This window comes from Ovis aries, chromosome 24 (genome assembly GCF_016772045.2).
Source record: "Ovis aries strain OAR_USU_Benz2616 breed Rambouillet chromosome 24, ARS-UI_Ramb_v3.0, whole genome shotgun sequence".
NCBI classification, from domain to species: domain Eukaryota; kingdom Metazoa; phylum Chordata; class Mammalia; order Artiodactyla; family Bovidae; genus Ovis; species Ovis aries.
This window is the reverse complement of record NC_056077.1, coordinates 11,295,870-11,315,413: the sequence shown is the minus strand read 5'-3', so window position 1 is coordinate 11,315,413 and position 19,544 is coordinate 11,295,870. Positions and strand designations below refer to the sequence as shown.

Genomic DNA, 19,544 nt, shown 5'->3' with positions numbered 1-19,544 from the left:
AATTAATTAGGGGTCAACTGTTCATTAGAGGGAGGAAGACACTGAGAGAGAAACCAAAGATCCTGAAAGACAAAGCCGGGGGAAAAGCTACCTTAGGATGTCTCAATTAGATGAGGGGAAAAAGAGCCTTGAGCAAGGAGAACAGAAGAGGTTGCCGCCTCCAGCCCAGAAAAGGGCTCAAGACACACCACGCCTCCCCATCCTAGCAGAAAGTGATAGAAAGCTACGAAGTGCTCACTCAAGAAATGGTGGGTCAAGAAGAGGGTGGCAATGGCAGCTAAAAGATGGGGAGAGCCTCTTAATCCCTGGAGGAGCGGGGCTGGGGTGGAGAGAGGTGCGCCGGGTGGAGAGCATGGACGTGTACTGCACTCACCGTCTGAGGTCACCTTCTTACAAGGAGAGTCCTACACCTGCCTCTGTGTGGCCAGCATCTCCTGCCTGGACCAGCTGCTGCCCCTGCCGTCTCCCTGGCCCTCCAGCCCCTCCCCCCGATCAACTCTCCACCCAGTGGACACAGGTCAGATGGAGTCCCTCCCCTGCACTAAAGCCCCTGATGGTTCCCCGTCTCATTCAGAGTAAAAGCAAAAGCCTCCCCACCTGCCCTACCCTCACCACCTACCGTCCAAGACTTATTCTGCTTAAGCCACACCTAGCACCCTCCGACTCCAGGGCCTTTGCACGGGCTGTCCCTCTGCTGGGAACACCCCTCCCCACTCCGTCCAGGCCTTGACTCACGAGTCCCCCTGTGAAGATGGACCTTCACAGACAACAGGACCCACAGCCCCTCTGGCCCCCTCCATCTGTGCTCTCGTTCCATTTCACTGCTCCAACAGTCCCTCGCCTGACACACGTCTGTGGTGTCCATGCTCCCCCTCTGGGACGGAAGCCCCATGTCTCCTGCTGGAGCAGTGACATCCCCCCAGGGAACACCTGGCAACGCCAGAGACAGTTCAGGGGTCACAGCTGGGGCGGGGGTGCTGGCATCTAATGGGCAGAGGCCAGGGATGCTGGCAACACCCTCCAGAGCACAAGACAGGGAGTAATCTAACTCACAGGAAACCACATGGAGACTGAGGCTCCTGCCCTAGAGTCCACACGGCACCTGGCACGTGGAGGCCCTCAGCAACTGTCTGCTGCACGGATGCCTCGTGGGAGTCGCTCACCCCACAGATTCACGCACCTGTCCTGACCTGCTTTATCTCACCAAACATTCCCAGCAGATCTGGGGGGGATGGGTTAGTGACCCTGTTTTGCAGAAGGAAAAAACTGCCTTAGCAAAGTCACTGACCTCTGATCATACACCTAAAAACAGCCTGAAATCTCGATGTCTCTTCCCAAGCAAGGAGCTTGGAAGGGAACTGCCAAGTCCCTAACTGTCCATTTCTACCTGGAACAAGGCTCCCCCTGCCCCCATCCCATCTCTCCGCTCCTCACTCTCTGCTCCCAGGAGAGAGGTGACTGGTCGCACTCCAGAGCCCAGAGGGGGAACTGGGCCAGACCCAGCACCCGCAGGGTCTCCCCCTCTCTCGGGGGTACAGCCACGGCCCACCCGCCACGGTGTACACTCAGGAGGCACTCAGATGGTGCTTATACAGGCCCACCTGCCCACGGGCTTAAAGCTCTGTTTCACAATCAACTTGATTTAATAACAAGCTACCATTTTGATCTGCATCTCTCTGTCTAGATGAGGTGACATCTGAGCCGAATCTTAAAGGATGAGGAAGTGCTACGCAGGCCAAAAAAGGAAGGGTGGGGGGTTTGGGGAGGGAAGGATGCCCCAGGCAGCCGGGCGGCACGGCTGGCAGAACCTGACCCTGCGTGCAGAGCCCCGGAGCAGCCCAGAGCCGCCAAAACATGGGGGCATCACTGCAAAGCACTCGAGGACGGTCACAGGCGAGCGCCAGCTTTGTCCCTTTGACCCCCAATTCGGCCTGACGGCTGTGGGCTCCCAGATGTTGAACTGCAAAGCTAAGAACCCTGCAGGGGGAGCTGGGGCTGAGATGAGACAGGAAGGGAAACTTCGCTGTGCCCAGCAGTTACCTGTTGAGGTTTTTCAACCCACATAAGTGTATTAATATATAAAACAAAAAATGTTAACAGTAATTTTTTAAGTTGATGTTTAAGATCGGGGTGGGGGGCGCGAAGTGGGTAGGAAGTGGAGTTGGAGGAAGGAAGAGTTGGAAGAATTTGGGCACAACCGACACACAGGTGCCCCCTCCGGTTCACTGATCAGGCCCCCAAGCTGAATGAGTGGCTCCTCACCGGTGGGTGTTATTAGCTCCTTTTAGAAATAAGGAAAAGGGGCCCACGGAGTGGAATGAGTGGGCCCGGCAGGGCCAGGGCTGTAGGAGCTGGGGTGTTCTCACCACCCCTCTCCTTTCAAGGCACAGCCCAGGGTGACTGGTCCCATCCACACCCAGCCAGGCGACCCCCACCTTCTAAACGGCCCCCACCTCCTGGCTCTCCTGGCGGCAAAGCTGACACTTCAAACGGGTGCAACTGGTGCCTCATCAGCTGAGCAAGAAGCCTGTTTCGGACCCGCCGTGAACCACACCGAGCTGTTACATAAGCTGCAACCAGGCCGGGCTGAGAGAGAGGACAAGGAAGCTCAAGTTCAAAGTCATCCTGGCTTAGGGGCCAGGAGCTCCCTCCTTCCAACATGTGTGGACAAATGAGGAGTCAGAGTTATTAAGGGTGACTCTTGCGGGGATCAACCGACCTCTACTGAAAGGAGAAAACTCAAAAGGAAAAAAATAGATCATGTGTGGCTCAAAAAAGAACCGAGAGGACGCTGAGACCAGGAGCTCACAGCCGCCCCCTGCTTACCTGCTGTGGGTGGGGGGAGCTTTGCAAGGGCAGTGAAAGGGAAAGTCGCTCGGTCCCGTCCAACTCTTTGCAACCCCATGGACTATACAGTCCACAGAATTCTCCAGGCCAGAATACTGGAGTGGGTAGCCTTTTCCTTCCCCAGGGGATCTTCTCAACCCAGGGACTGAACCCGGGTCTCCCGCACTGCAGGCAGATTCTTTACCAGCTAGCCACAAGGGAAGTCCTGCAAGGGCAGTGCCACCTCCTAAAGCACTGCAAGGGAGACTCCTTCCTGGAAAGGCCCTGGGGAGCGGTTGGGCCGGGGCTGGGGCGAGGCTGCAGGCACATGGCGGGGGGTGGGGGGTAGTGGGGGTGTGGGCGGCGCAGGGGGAGGGGGGGGTGTGCCGGGGGGAGGCGGGGCGGGTGGGGGCAGGGGGGAGGCGGGGGACGCGGGGGAGGGGGGAGACGGGGGGGGGAGACGGGGGGGGGGGGGGTCGTGGTGGAGGCGGAGTGAACAGGGCAAGGGACTGAGCTGCGGTGGCCCCATCTCCTCCACCCCCCACCGCCCCTAGGGTGGGAAAAGCCCCTCCGACAGCCCGGGGGTCCTAGCGGCCGCCCCTCTCTGGGCATGCCTGTTCCTCCTCGTCCAGGCTTCCCTCACTCCCACCCCTGTACCCTCTCCTCTTCCACTGCCCTCTCCCCAGCGAGCCCGCACCCTCACCACCCTCATCTCCCCCACTGGCACTGATCTGCCCCTTGCTGTTTAAGGAACGCGCGGAAACACGGTCTGTGTGACTTCCGATCATCCCGCCCCGCCCCCAGCGTGGTTCCAGGCCTCTGTGGCTCCAGGTAAGAGGCTGGAGCTGTGCTGCTGATCTGAAACTCGGATCAGGATTCCCCGCTTCCGGGATGGGGGGGAACTCTTGCAGGGTAAGGGTGGGGGAAGGTCACCGCGGAGGTCACACACAGGTAACAAAGAATCCATCACCCCAGGGGGGAGGGATCCAACTGCCTTCCTTTCCCTCTGTGCAATCGCTCTTCGTTTCAGTATTTTATTTTTTTTGTTTCTGTATTTAATGGCCACTGTTATTTCCCCTGGATTTTCAGCTCCCGGTGGGCAGTGGCTGTGCAGCAGGAGCTCCCATCGACCAGGTCCTGAGCGCAGGGGCATGGAGCCCTTCATCCGCACCAATTCATCTGGTCCACACGACTCAGATGCTGGTTCTCTTATGATCTGCACCTGGATGACGGTGACCCTCAGGCCCAGGGCCTCTGAGGGCAGAGCTGGGTCATGGTCACCTGGACTCCCCAGGGCCCGGCATGTGACAGGTGCTCAGTAAATCTTTGTGGGCTGAATAACAGGTGAATGAAGAATGGAGACACATGTCTAAACTCCATCCTCTCAAGAGGGAGGGAATATATGTATGGATATAGCTGATTCACATCATAGTTCAGCAGAAACCATCACAACATTGTAAAGCAACTACACTCCTGATTTTCAAAACTAACTTTTTTTTAATAAATGAAATAAATTCCATCTCGAATGTTCCAATTACCAAGTCAGGCACTGAAAGTCTAATAGACAAAATTCAGTGGGAAATTTCCCCTTGCAAGAAACCTGCCCAATCTGAGGCTTTGTGTCAACTATACCAACTAAATTTGGGCTTCCCAGGTGGCTCTAGTGATAAAGAATCCACGGGCCAATGCAGGAGACATAAGAGACGCGGGTTCAAAAGCTGGGTCGGGAAGATCCCCTGGCGAAGGACATGGCAACCCACTCCAGTATTCTTGTCTGGAGAATCCCAAGGGCAGGCTACAGTCCTTGGGGTCACAAAGAGTCGGACACGACTGAAGCGACTTGGCATGTACACACACCAACTAGATTCACTCCGTGTGGTTGCACAACCAGCGTGTGGGCTGCTGGCCCACTCCCTCCTCCTGAAACTGCATTGTCAAGCCCTCACCCAGGCAGTGGGGGCCTGGCCATCTCCCTCTGAATCATTTACTATGGGCTCTCCAAGCTGCCCAGTGTTTGGAACTGCGTTGCCAGGCAACCAGCCAGACCTCCTCACTAGTACTGAGAATCCCTTCCCACAATAGCCAGGAGGAAAAAGGACACGCTCAGCCAGGCCTGCTGACAACCGAGGATGTTTCTCTTGCCCCCTCTGCCTGGGCTCAAGATCAGAAGTGGGGAGAAATCAAAGGGAAGCGATCAGGTTGATTATCTGGGCTTAACTCTCCCCTCTACCTATCACTCCCTCCGCCGCCCAAAAAAGGAAAAAGAAGGCAATGATTGGGATTCAAGTGCTGAATAATATCCCTGGATAATCAATTATATCTCATGAAAAGTAACAACAAAGAGAAATATTTTCTAATTAGCTGTATATTGCATTTCAAAAACACAGCCAGACACCTAATCCAGAAAGTGACTAGCAACCTACCGCCACAACTGTGCTGACAGCAAATAGGATGTTCTGTGAGCGCGTGATGTTTTCCTCTAGAAAAGACCATTGCCCCCACCACCCCCTCACCATTAAAATAGGGCACCGGCGCTGGACATCAGAAATTGAGCCAGCAGCAAGCCCTAGAAGGAAAGCAAGGGAGAGGCAGGCAGAGACAGGGCTAGAGCGCCCCCTGGTGGCTCCAGAGCTGCTCTTCCTGCAACCAACAGAGATTAGGCTGAGCCTGGTTTCTTGCAACTTCCCAAATCATCATATATTCAAACAAAGAAATAAATTAGAGGGCAGAAACTCATTTTCTAAAGAGAAAGTGAAGGAACACAAGGCTGACATGAATGCCAGTAAGTATCAACTGAAGGGACTTTCAATTATCTTCTTGGAAAACAGCACCTGGTGGCTCAGTGGTAAAGAATCCGCCTGCAGTGCAGGAGGCTCCGATTTCATCCCTGGGTCGGGAGGACCCCCGGAGCAGGAAATGGCAACTCACTCCAGTGTTCTTGCCTGGGAAATCCCACGGACAGAGGAGCCTGGCAGGCTACACAGTCCAAGGGGGTCGCAAAAGAGTCGAATGAGCTACACACGCTGGGTGTGACTGTCACTGCGGCCATCAGGCTGAGATCATTTATTCTGGTAACTTTTACAGGTGTTCGTCCTTATGCACCCTACAGCCCCTCTAAATCACCTTCAGTGCAGAGGTGAGAGAACTAAACAGCTCCCCAGTGCACAGGCAAGAACGAATGCTTTCTGGGATCTGTCATTTCGTTCAGGTTCATTTTTAGCCTGTTTCACTCCCTGAATCATGCAGGAGGCAGGTGGTTTAAAAACAACAACCAAAAAAAAAAAAAAAAAAACCCAACTCTAAAATAAAAATATGGCTCCTGGAAAATAGCCCCACTGCCTGTTCAGGGTTTCTCATCCTGGGCACCAGCATTTGGGGCTGCATACTTCTCCACTGTGGGGCCTGGCCCATGTGCTGCAGGGCATTTGGCAGCAATCCCTGGGGATCACCCACCAGATTCCAGCAGCATCCGTATCCCAGCCGTGATGACCAAAATCGTCCGCGGTCATTGCCAAGTGCCCCCTAGGGGTTGAGCTCACTCCCGGCTGAGAGCCACTGTCCTATCTCATCACACACCCATTCCCTCTCTCCTTTGTTAAGATTTATCTCCTTGTGGCTGTGCTGGGTCTGTGCTGCTGCACACCGGCTTTCTCTAGATGCAGTGATCAGGGCTGCCCCTCACTGCAGTGCACAGCTTCTCCTTGAGGTGGCTTCCCTGGTTGCAGAGCACAGGCTCAAGGTGCACAGGCTTCAGGAGTGTGGGGCTTCGTCGCCCCGACATGCGGGATCTTCCCGGACCAGGGATCAAACCCGCGTCCCCCGCGTTGGCAGGTGGATTCTTAACCACTGGACGCCCAGGAAAGCCCCACACTTCCATTCTTGAGGCCACTGGCCTCACAGAAGGAGTACACAGGTTCATCTCCTCTAGAGGAGAGGGGAGATTGAGGAGGAGACGCCACAAGAAGGCACCCCCAAGGGGCCTCTGAGGGAAGGATGATGTTGGGAAAACTGAAAATCAGGTCTGTCCACCTGCAGGTCAACGAGAAGGCCCAGACGCTGTTTGCAGGATGACTAGCCAGCAAGGTACCCCTTCAGGATGTTAACAACAAAATAGCACCTTCCAGACATAGTGTGCATTTAATATGCCAGGCACTCTTCCTAGTCACGTTACGTTTCGTTTTTCCTATAAAGGTATAATTTATATAAACCATCTTGAGCATTTTTCACGGATTCATTTGTTGAATCCTCACGACCCTGTCAGACGCGTGCGATTAGCAGAGACTCATTTTATATAGAGGAGAACACAGAGGCCCGGACAGGTTAAATAACTCCCCACTGCTAATCTGAGGAAGGAGGTGGGTAAGAACACAGTCAGTCTGGCTGGAAGGACCGTGAGGAAGCAGAATAACGATACCGAGATTCTGAAGGTTGTGGCAGATGCCAGGTGCAATTATCACAAAGTCCTCTTACTTCTTTCTGAGGTCTGCAATCCTTTGAAGGAGAGTGATAAAAGCAAAGGACCTTCTCTCCAGGAAAATTCACAAAGGAGCACAAATACACAAACATCATTTTTCACACAACTGCAAGAGGCTTCTGAGGTCTCGTAAACTATCTGTGGGCCTCTGAGAAGCTCCTAGACAATATAGCCTAGGCTCTGGGCTAGACCTCAGAAGAATCCTGCAAGCAGGTAACATGACTTCCATTTCATGGACTGGGAAGCCGAGGTCAGAGAAGGCACGGCATTTGCCCATGGTCACACAGCTCTCGAACAGCAGCACTGTGGGCTGCCTGACTCCAGCATTCCTTCCACCCCGAAAGGCTGCCTTCACAGCAATCCATCCACCACCACCCACACCAGGCACCAGAAAAACAGGGATGCACAGAGACAATGGGTGTACACGTATGGACTAGCAGGACCGATGACGGAAACTTGGCAGTGATCGTGGGAAGGCTGCTGGCCTCTCAGAATGAAAACCTGAAGGTGACCTTTGCCTCTCATAAAGAATGCTGATGCTGCTTTACACATTCTGGAAGACAGCATCGTTTCAAAGCAGTCTCCAGGAGCCTGGGCCCAGTCACACTTCCCACATCGACCAACACCTGGCCCAGAGTCGAGAAAGTTGCAGGCCAAATATCAGACCCAGTGTGATCATGGATACCAGCTCCCGCAGCCAAAGGTCACTCAAAGTCAATGCAACAGTCGACACATTTGCAGAGGAAACATTCAGCGAGAGGGAGATGCACAGGCCTGCCTCACCATCAGGACAGCCCAGGAGACCAGGCCTGACGCTGGAATCATCCGGACTTCGACAACACAGTGCTGGAATGGCTGCAAAGGGGGTTGTGAACATCAGGGCCTTTTCTTGGAACAGATGGCTAGAAGAGCAAGGAGCCCCTGAGGGTGGGCTCCTCCGCTTTAGAGCTGGGGAAACTGAGGCCCAGAGAGGAGCAAGGGCCTGCCGCTATTGGAGCCAGAATCAGAACCAGGTGCTCCCGACTCACAGGCTGGTGCTCCCTCTGCCCCAGCTGCCTCCTCCCTGATGCAACGGAGAATGGGGCAAACAGTCACGCACTCCTCCACTCCGCAGACAGCTTCATAGTCTAGGGTTTTTCCCGAGGACCAGGCGAGGACTGCCAAGGTGATGAGAACAGGTGTATGCTTGTGCTCGGGGAGCTCACTTTCAGCTCATTCCTCAGAGCCTTTGTGATTTTTCATGTGTTAGAACGAGAATACACATCCGTGCTTTCCTTCCTTCACGCCTTCAACTAAAGTGTCTTTTATTGTTTGTTTGTTTTCGGCTGTGCCGGGTCTTCACTGCTGTGCGGGCTTCCTCTAGTCATGGCGAGCAGGGGCTGCTCTCTAGCTGTGGTGCACGGGGTCTCGGCGCGGTGGCCTCTCTGGCCATGGGGCACAGGCTTCAGTGGTTGCAGCTGCAGGCTCAGTAGTCATGGTGCACGGGCTTAGCTGCTCCGCGGCATGTAGGATCTTCCCGACCAGGGATCAAACCCCTGTCCCCTGCACTGGCAGGCAGATTCCCACCCACTGTACCACCAGGGAAGTCCCAACTAAAGTGTCTTTGAGCAGCAAGTACACGGCCGGCAGGGTTTTAGGCACCGGGACTGGAGGAGCCGGCAGACAAAAAGGTGGGTGTTAAGAGGCGGGTGACGGTAGCAGGCCCTCAGATGGGCAGCCAGAGAAGGGAAGCCTCTCCCATGGGGTCATTTCAACAGGCCTGAATGCTTTGCTTGAGGGCAGAGCGTTCCAGAAGCTGCAAGTGTCCAGGAACAGCAGTGGGAGAGGAACCCAGGCTCCCCCAAGTCCTCGCAGTGGGACCTACCTTCACCACAGCCTCCACTTCTCCAACTGCAAAATGAAGCCAACACCCCCACTTTGCAGGAGTGCTGGGAAAATTGAGTGACAGCTTAGACACAGCCTGGTTCACAGCTGGAAAATACACGGGGAGACACCTACATTATTCATCTTTTCCAGGCCCTCCGTGAAAGAAGATCTCTAGTTGCCCCCAGTAGTAAGTACGAACTTACAGGTGGATCTGGTATCTGAAGCCTAGCAGGCATCATCTGGAAACAACCAGCATGGAAACAGGAGACCAGAGTCAAGAATCCTACAGGTTTAGCTCTGACTAAGGCTGAGAGCGTGGGCTTCCCAGGTGGCTCAGTGGTAAAGAACCTGCCTGCCAATGCAGGAGATGCCAGTTCTGTCCCTGGGTGGGGAAGATCCGTTGGAGGAGGAAATGACAACCCACTGCAGTATTCTTGCCTGGGAAATCCCACGGACAGAGGAGCCTGGTTGTTGGGCGATCCATGGGGATCGCGAAACAGTTGGACATGACTTAGGGACTAAACCACAACAACAGGATTTAGAGTGTGGACCCTTGGGGCTACTGAATGGACTCAGAGCTGATCCCCAAAGAGGATCCCCAGAAAAAATTTTGGGAAGAGCTGGCCTCCCTGGGGCCTGGGGTGACACCACTGCCTGATGCCTGCACACGGTGAGATGACCCTGGACGTCTCACTGAGTCTCTCACTGTTCTCCGTCCTCAGCCAGGTCCTCAGCCTCCACAGGCAATGACCCGACTCTGAAGAACCAGATAAGCAACGCTCACCATCTATGGAAGCTTCTCCACACAGGAGAAGGCTCTGACCCCATAAAACGCCTGGTTCAGGCCTCAGGTTTTGTGCCTTGGGATGTTAGAGCATTTAACCCTCCAATCGACCCTGACAAGCCAATGTAAGTGTCTTCATTTTACCAATGAGGAACCAGGGCCCAGAGAGTCCGGGGAAAAAGGAAAAGAAACCAAGGGACTTCCCTGGTGGTCCAGAGGCTGAGACTCCGTGCTCCCAAGGTGGACGGCCCAGGTTTGATTCCTGGTCGGGGTGCGTGCCACCAACTGGGAGTTCGTATGTCACAACTAAGACCCGGTGAAGCCAAACAAATAAATATTTAGGAAAGAGAAACGTGGCTGGGAAGTTCCTGGAGCTGGGGCTTGACCCCAGGACAGAGGCTCCAGAATGGCCTGCTACCCCAAGCCTCTCCCACCGTCGCCCTTAGCACGTCTGTCTGGACTATGGGTGTCAGCGCCCCGCACTCAGGGCACCCACTAGGCACTGTCAGTGCTTGAGAAAGTGAGGATGGCAGAGTCAACTGCGAGGCACAAGGGAGGCCCTTCAGGGTCCACTCAGGAGAGGAAGGGCCGCCTCTTACCACTCTCCTTCTCCAGGAAGGAGAAAGGCAGGCACTCAGCTCAACAGTCTGCGCTCTGCAAGAACGAGTGGCGAGAGTCAGGTGGTTCCTGCTTCAGACCCCGCATTGACGTGCTGCTGCGCTGGGGGTAAAACCCAGGCCCTCCGGCTCAGCTCACCCCCTCACCTCCGCCCAGGTGCCCCCAAGCCCAGCCCCGGCGCCGCGTCCTGCAGCCTGACTCCCGAGAGAGAGACCTTCCAGAGTAACACACCTGAAAACAGCACCCCCCCATGTCTCCTCCCACCAGCCTGCTGAGCCCCCCAGCATCCCCCCTGCATGTCTCCTCCCACCAGCCTGCTGATTCCCCCAGCACCCCGCCATGTCTCCTCCCACCGGCCTGCTGATTCCCCCAGCACCCCCCCGTGTCTCCTCCCACCGGCCTGCTGAGCCCCCCAGCATCCCCCCTGCATGTCTCCTCCCACCAGCCTGCTGAGCCCCCCAGAACCCCACCCGTGTCTCCTCCCACCAGCCTGCTAAGCCCCCCAGAACCCCCCTGTGTCTCCTCCCACCGGCCTGCTGAGCCCCCCAGCACCCCCCCACCCCGTGTCTCCTCCCACCGGCCTGCTGAGACCCCAGAACCACCCCCCCCGTGTCTCCTCCCACCGGCCTGCTGAGCCCCCCAGCACCCCCCCCGTGTCTCCTCCCATTGGCCTGCTGAGCCCCCCAGCACCCCCCCATGTCTCCTCCCACCGGCCTGCTGAGCCCCCCAGAACTCGCCCCCCCCGTGTCTCCTCCCATCAGTCTGCTGAGCCCCCCAGCACCCCGCCACATGTCTCCTCCCACCGGCCTGCTGAGCCCCAGGGCAAGACTCTGGTCTCTTGCTCTGCCAAGTGCAAGCAAGGAGCATCGCTGTATCTGTCAACCAGTTGGTCAGCAGTGGCATAAAAAGGTTCTGAACGTGCAAAAAGAAAAAATATATCAAATAGTGGAAGAATGGGAGAAAGAAGAAAGAAAGGGACAAAAGGAAAGTGCACTTTTTTTTTCATCCAGAAAAGCACTCTTCAAAAATTTGCCAAGAGGGAAGATCATATGTTAAGCGCTCTTCATCATTCAACCAGCCTGTCAGAGGGTGGAAGGAAACTGGTGAGTGATGGACTGTGTTTCTGGCATTGACTGAGGTGATACCATTTAATGAGTATTAATCATCGTCATTGGAGAAGGCAATGGCACCCCACTCCAGTACTCTTGCCTGGAAAATCCCATGGATGGAGGAGCCTGGTAGGCTGCAGTCCATGGGGTCACGAAGAGTCATATGCGACCGAGCGACTTCCCTTTCACTTTTCACTTTCATGCATTGGAGAAGGAAATGGCAACCCACTCCAGTGTTCTTGCCTGGAGAGTCCCAGGGACGGGGGAGCCTGGTGGGCTGCCATCTATGAAGTCGCACAAAGTCAAACACAACTGAAGTGACTTAGCAACTTAGCAGCAATCATCATCATAATTATCACTGACCACCAAGAGCCCCTCCTCTGCCATTCCCGTGAACCACGCTTGCCTGCGAGTCCTCAGTATTAGCTAACCCTGCTTACTAACGCACACCTGGCCAAAACAGAGATGCCTGCTATTCCAGAAACACCCGTGGGGCCTGGGTCAACCTCCATCGTGACGGTGCTGTTGCACGGCTACTCTCATGCCCACCGCCCCCATCTGGACCCTCATGGACCCCAGACTAGGATCTGAGGACTATTTAATCTAAAATTCTGTTGAAACACTGTTGCCACAAGTTCAGTTTAAAAGAATACCAAAAGTTAAACGGAACTGCAAAACGGAAAATGGAATTTTATTCATCATAAAATTTGGTGTCTGGAATAAGTCAGCTTCAACAGCAAATGATGACAAGGTGGAAAGCTATATTGTGCCAATTCCAGGGTAGAATGAGAAGTCCTGCTGGGTATTTTTAAAGGCCTTAGAGGTGAACCACACGGATTTCTTGCATCCAGGTTCACTTCAAAAATATACGATTTTCTTTTGTGTCCATTCCAGTATATTAGGCAAACTCTTTTTCTATTTACCCCTTCAAAATAAGGTCATACTTTGATCCCATAAAAGAGAGACAAAGATTTCTGAAATAAAGGTGGAGAAAAGAGAACGGGAGTTAAAAGGATCTGAATAATAATTAAATTAAATATTTGTTATTTCAGGAAGATGTGAAAATGATCGCCTCTGGCTTCCCTGGTAGCTCTGTCGATAAGGAATCCGCTTGCAATGCAAGAGGTTCCCGGTTCAATTCCTGGGTCGGGAAAACCCGCTGGAGAAGGGACAGGCTACCCACTCCAGCATTCTTGGGCTTTCCTGGTGGCTCAGCTGCTAAAGAATCCACCTGCAATGTGGGCGACCTGGGTTCAGTTCCTGGGTTAGGAAGATCCCCTGGAGAGGGGAAAGGCTACCCACTCCAGTGTTCTGGCCTGGAGAATTCCATGGACTGGAGTCACATGAGTCGGACACGACTGAACGCCTTTCGCTTTAAACTTTTCAGGTGAAATTCCGAGAGCCATCTGCAGGAAGAAGAGTGGCAGAGGCCCTGGGTTCTGGGCAGGGAGCGGTGGAGAGGTGCGGGGAGAGACTGCAGGGCGAGTTCCCGGACCATCCACTAGGTGGCACATGAACCCAGGACAGCGGGTGTCAGCCGCGACTGCGGGAGCGTTCGCGGAAGGATGGACTGGGAGGCCGAGAGGCGACGTGGGCTCAGCACGGCCAGGGTCACGACCTCACTGACCCTCAGGGTCTCAGTACGTTTGAGCAGCAATAACAGGACACAGCAGACTGGGCGGCTGATAAACAACAGAAATGTACTGCTCACCGTTCTGGGGCCGGAAGCCCAAGACTGGGGCGCCAGGGTGGGCAGCGGAGGACCCTCTGACAGGGTGACGCGGCTACAACGCGGGCTGGGGGTCGCCTGGTGGGACATCAGGGCAACGTCCAGGGGACAGGGTTGGGGCTCCCCGCCAGGCTCCTCTGGGGCTCGTGAGAGTTGAGCGTCTCCTCTAGAGAGGAATCCAAGCTGCTGCACATACGTACGTGTGGGCGTGCACGCTCAGTCCCTTCGGTCGTGTCCGACTGTGACCCCGTGGACTGCGGCCCACCAGGCTGCTCTGTCCGTGGGATTCTCCAGGCGCGAATACCGGAGTGAGCTGCCATGCCCTCCTCCAGGGGATCTTCCCCACCCAGGGATCGAACCCAAGTCTCCTGCATTGGCAGGTGGGTTCTTAACCGCTGGGCCACCTGGGAATTTCGTCTCTCTCAAATTCGTGTGTTTTGATTACATTTGGAGGTAGGAACTTTAAAGAGGCAATTAAAGCTTCTTTATGAGAAGAAGAGACCCAGGGATGCACGCTCACAGAGAGAAGGCGCCAAGCCAAGAGAGAGGCCTCACCAGAAACCAGACTGCCAGCGCCTGGGTCCTAGGGGACTTCCAGCCTCCAGAACTACGAGAAACACACTTCTGCTGTTTACGCTGTCAATGCGGGGTACTTGGTTAACAGCAACCCTAGCAAAGTACAATAATACTCCCTGGATACCCAGACAGGCTAGCTCTCATTTTTTTTTTTTTTTTTGCAATAACACAGGAGGCAGGGGCGAGATGGGGAGGGTACAAGTCAAAAGCACCCACGCTGGCAAAACTTCTAAGGGTTCTGATCTCTCGTCTGGAACACCCACAGGACAGACAAGAATTTCTGTGAAGGTTCCCTGAAATTTACAGCCACCACCGCAGAAACAGAACCCCCACCATACACACCCTTATCCCCCACACTCCACACTGCTACCGGGTGTCAAAGGTCAAAATGTGGATGTAGTGAAGCTTTTCTTCAGAGATGCAGGCTGTAAGCTCTGGATTTGCCAAAGATACCAAATAAGAAAACCAGATTCACACTGTTAGAAAAGTGTAGGGCTGGGTTTCCCGGGGGACTCAGTGGTAAAGAATCCACCTGCCAGTGTAGGAGACAGGGGTTCTGTCCCTGGTCCAGGAAGATCCCATATGCCATGGAGCAACTAAGCCCATGTGCCACAACTACTGAGCCTGTGCTCCAGAGCCCGGGACCCGTACCAGGAGAAGCCACCGAAACGAGAAGCCCAGCACCACAGCCAGAGTGCCATTCTCGCAGGCGATGACGGCCGAGCACAGCCAAAAATAAAAACAAGTAAAACTGTGTTTTAAAAAGTGACAGTTGCTCAGCTGTTCGACCCTTTGCGACCCCTTGGACTGTAGCCTGCCAGGCTACTCTGTCCAAGGGAAGGTGCCTTTCCCTTCTCCAGGGGATCTTCCCGACCCGGGGATCAAACTCAGGTCTCCTGCATTGCAGGCAAATTCTTTATCATCTGAGCCACCAGGGAAGCCCTTTTTCTATTTAAAGCGTACAACTAAAAATAAAAAACCGGTCTAGATCCCTGCCATCAGCATAAGTCAAGTGCATTCAGAGGCATGTCCTTATTGAAACACGGGCCAGCATCTTCCTCAAAGTCAGAAGATGTCTGAGGCAGACCCACAGACCACGATCTCTCTTGACCCTGAAGAGTAGCTGACAAAGCCCATCGTGTCTGAGATGGCGAGATCACATCCCAGGGTGCAGGAGGCCCACGCGAGAGCACACTGCTGGGCGCCCCGGGGCCGGGCGGGGTGTGGAGCACCGAGGCATTCGTATCCTTGCTAATGGAGCCCAGGCCGAGGCACCAAGGAAGTCTGGCCTTCCTGCCCTCAATCTCAGGGTCATCATTGTTTTCAAAACAAATGCAAATGAGGTGAAAACTGGTGTGATTCAGAGCAGATGCACCTGGCGCCACAGTAAGGGCTCAGCCCTCCCCGTCACAGTGTGACCCACAGCAGCACCGCAGGGGCCGAGAAGACAGGCGTCAGACAGGCAGAGAGACAATGCCTCTGCCCGCTTCCACTCATCCTGCTGACTTCTGGAAACACAGTAACACCTGCCTTTGGCACTGAGATAGTGCTGGCACCATTCTCATCCTTAGACAGGCAACCATGTCTGGGCCAACCCACTAGCGCTGGCTCCTCTTCATTGTCTTTATTTTCAGTTACCTGCTACTCAAGGCAGCCAAGAGTGGCTCTCTCCAGTGCAGGAATCACATAAAACTCCATTTCTAGGACTTCCCTGGTGGTTCAGTGGCTAGGACGCCGCACTGCTAATGTGGGGGGCCTGGGCTCAATCTCTGGTCAGAGATGGATCCCACATGCCACACCTAAGGCCCGGCGCAGTCAAAAATAAAAAATTTCTTTTTAAATAAATAAAAGACCACTGGATGCCCCTCCGACTCCACTCTTCCTTAGTGAAAGTCACTCAGTCGTGTCTCTTTGTGACCCCATGGACTATACAGTCCATGGAACTCTCCACAGAAAAACACTGGAGTTGGTAGCCTTTCCCTTTTCCAGGGGATCTTTCCAACCCAGGGGATCAACCCGGGGTCTTCTGCATTGCAGGCAGATTCTTTACCAGCTAAGCTACCAGGGAAACCCTCTTCCTTCCTTAGCCGTGGGGTTATTTTGGGGAGAAAACGGGATGGACACGTTGTCTCCTGAGTGGTCGGGGAGGCCTTGGGACGGATGTCAGCCACACAAGTGGGAACCTGTGTGCGCTTTCTAGGAAGGGTCCTTACTGCTTGGGGGAGGGGAAGGTTCATCTTCTTTGTGCCAGAGACCCACTGCATAGTCTGGTGATGAAGCCCATGGGTCTCTTCTCTGAAAAATGTTTTAAAACACATGACATAAAACACTCAAGATTACAGAGGAAACTGATTATACTAAAACAGAATTACCAAAATGTGAAAAAGACAAGTGACAGACTACTACACAGGATTTTACAGTTTCTCATTAAAAAAACTCTATTTCCAAGCAGCAGTGACATCGTGAGATCTTTTTCATATCACTGTTACAGGAGCCAGTGACTTCTATCGCTTGCGTGACTGAGACTCCTAAGGTTTCTATGATTCGCTGCTACTTTCAACCTTAAAGAAAATGCAATCTAAGCATCCATCAGCAGATGAGTGGATGAAGAAGATACACAGAGACACACACACACACAGAAGAATATTATTCAGCCATGAAAAAGAATGAAACTTTGCCATCAGAAGCAACAGAGATGGACTCAGAAGGTACCACACTTATACAGGAAAGGATAAATACTGTATGATATCACTTATACGTGGAATCTTAAAATAAAACAAACAAAAGAACACAGCAAATGAATAACAGACTCATGGATACAGAGGACAAACGAGCAGTTACCAGGAGGGAGAGACAATGGGAAGGGGCAAAATGGAGGGAAGGTGAGAGGTACAAACGACGATGGGCAAAATAAACTACAGGGGCACAGAGACCACAGCCAATGCATCACAGTGGCTTTGTACCCAACATAACCCATAAACACGCTGAATCACTGTGTTGTACACCTGGAACTGCTGCTGCTGCTAAGTTGCTTCAGGCGTGTCCGACTCTGTGCGACCCCATAGACGGCAGCCCACCAGGCTCCCCCGTCCCTGGGATTCTCCAGGCAAGAACACTGGAGTGGGTTGCCACTTCCCTCTCCAATGCATGAAGGCAAAAAGAGAAAGTGAAGTCGCTCAGTCGTGTCTGACTCTTAGCGACCCCAAGGACTATAGCCTACCAGGCTCCTCCATCCATGGGATTTTCCAGGCAAGAGTACTGGAGTGGGATGCCATTGCCTTCTCCGACACCTGGAGATTGTAAATAAAACTTCAACTAAAAATAAATAAACTAAGGATTTCCCCAGTGGTCCAGTGGTTAAGAATCCTCCTGCCAGTGAAGGGTGCATGGGTTCAATCCCTGGTCCAGGAAGAGTCCACCCGCCACAGGGTAACTGAGGCTGTGCACCACAACCACTAAGCCCACTCTCTAGAGCCTGCGCGTCACAGTGAGAGAACGTCTCCATGCAGCAAGAAGGCCCAGCACAGGCAGAAACAAAGTTAATTAATTTTTTAAAAATAAATTAATAAAAAATGAAGGCAATACTGAATACTAAATTTCAGTCAGAGGCTAGAGGAAAAGTGGTAATTTCTTTTCCAAGTTCAGATTCCTGAATCCTACCTAAGGAAATGGAGGAAGTTTCTCCTTTGCCCCCTCCTCATTCCTGATACCTGGGATGAGAATGAGATGGCTGGACCTAACACAGCCATTTTGGACAATGAGGCAAGACAGAAGAAGCCCTACTCTCTGGTGCCACACACTGGCCCAGGCTACCTACCTCTGGACAGAACGGTGATTTCTATCATATTAAGCCACAGCTGGTTGGTTTATTCTTTATTATATAAAGCCACTCAAACCTAACCTTTCATCAAGAGCCTCTTGATGAAAGTGAAAGAGGAGAGTGAAAAAGCTGGCTTAAAACTAACATTCAAAATACAAAGATCTTGGCATCCGGTCCCATCACTTCATGGCAAACAGATGGGGAAACAATGGAAAAGGTGACAGACTTTATTGTCTTGGGCTCCAAAATCACTGCTGATGGTGATTGCAGCCTTGAAATTAAAAGACATTTGCTCCCTGGAAGAAAAGCTATAACCAACCTAGGCAGCACATTAAAAAGCAGAGACATCACTTTGCCAACAAAGGTCAGTCTAGTCAAAGCTATGGTTTTTCCAGTAGTCATGTATGGATGTGAGAGTTGGACCATAAAGAAAGCTGAGCACTGAAGAATTGATCTTTTGAACTGTAGTGTTGGAGAAGACTCTTGAGAGTCCCCTGGACTGGAAGGAGATCAAAACAGTCAATCCTAAAGGAAATCAGTCCTGAATATTCACTGAAAGGACCGATGCTAAAGCTGAAACTCCAATTTCTTGGCCATCTAATGTGAAGAACTGACTCACTGGAAAAGACTCTGAGAAAGATGCTGAGAAAGACTGAAAGCAGGAGGAGAAGGGGACGACAGAGGATGAGATGGTTGGATGGTATCACCGACTCTATGGACATGAGTTTGAGCAAGCTCCAGGAGTTGGTGATGGACAGGCCTGGCATGCTGCAGTCCATGGGGTCACAAAGAGTCGGACACGACTGAGCGACTGAACTGGACTGAAACCTAACCTTAATTGCTGTACCTTTTCTGAGTGGTAAGGTTGTCAACAGGTTGCACCTGATCATTAGCAACCTTCACCCATCTTTGAGAGACACACTCTCCCTTATGTACAAAAGTGATTCCTCCAAGGATACAAAGGAAACCCAACTAGAAACCTCCTCTGTAGCTCCTGGCAGGAGGCAAACCCTGAAACCGTGAAGGACACGGATCCCTCAGCCTCCCTGCTGCTCCACCTTTGTGTCCTTTATAGCAGGGGTCCTCAACCCCCAAGCTGGTACCAGTTCAAGACTTGCTGGGAACCGGGCCACATAGCAAGAAGGGAAAGGCAGTGAGTGATAGAACCTTCATCTGCATTCACAGCCACTGCCCATCACGTGCGTAACTGCCAGAGCTCCGCCTCCCGTCACGTCTGCGGTGGCATAATAAAGGTAAAGCGCCTAAATCATCCAGAAACCATCCCTGCCCCTGGGTAAATGGAAAAATTGTCTTCCATGAAACTGGCCCCTAGGGGCATAAAGGTTGGGGGCTCCTGCTTTAACAAAACGATGCATGAACCCAGGTATCAGGTTTCACAGCTCAGGGAGCTTAAGGACCACACACCACAATTCAAGTCCACAACCAGGCACCCACACCCCTGACTTCCTCCCAGACTCTGTAAAGTGCGCGGTCATGCAAGAACCAGCACAAAGGCACAGCCTCCAGGATGTGCAGGCCCCAGGGTCAGCCAGGGATGGCGGACGCTGCCCAGAAAGTACTTACTAACTGTCATGGACTCTGGCACCGAGGCAGAAGGTAACAGGCTGCTCAGAGGACTCTCCTGGCCTGGAGGACTCGCTTCCACACTGGAAAGGCAAGAAGAGGGAAGTTAAGAGTCAGCAACTTAAAACACGCCACCTCGACATTCAAAACAAACGCAG

At 53.1% G+C, this 19,544-nt stretch overlaps 1 protein-coding gene across 3 annotated transcripts in view; it reads right to left on the bottom strand.

The window, feature by feature from the left end:
- Window positions 1–19,544, bottom strand: part of SNX29 (sorting nexin 29) — a 605,150-nt gene that overhangs the window by 490,339 nt on the left and 95,267 nt on the right. For all 3 annotated transcript variants that reach the window (XM_042240185.1, XM_042240184.1, XM_027961912.2), the window contains exon 11: window positions 19,387–19,469. In XM_042240185.1, coding sequence (XP_042096119.1) covers window positions 19,387–19,469 — 83 coding nt within the window. The remainder of the gene's footprint in view (window positions 1–19,386; window positions 19,470–19,544) is intronic.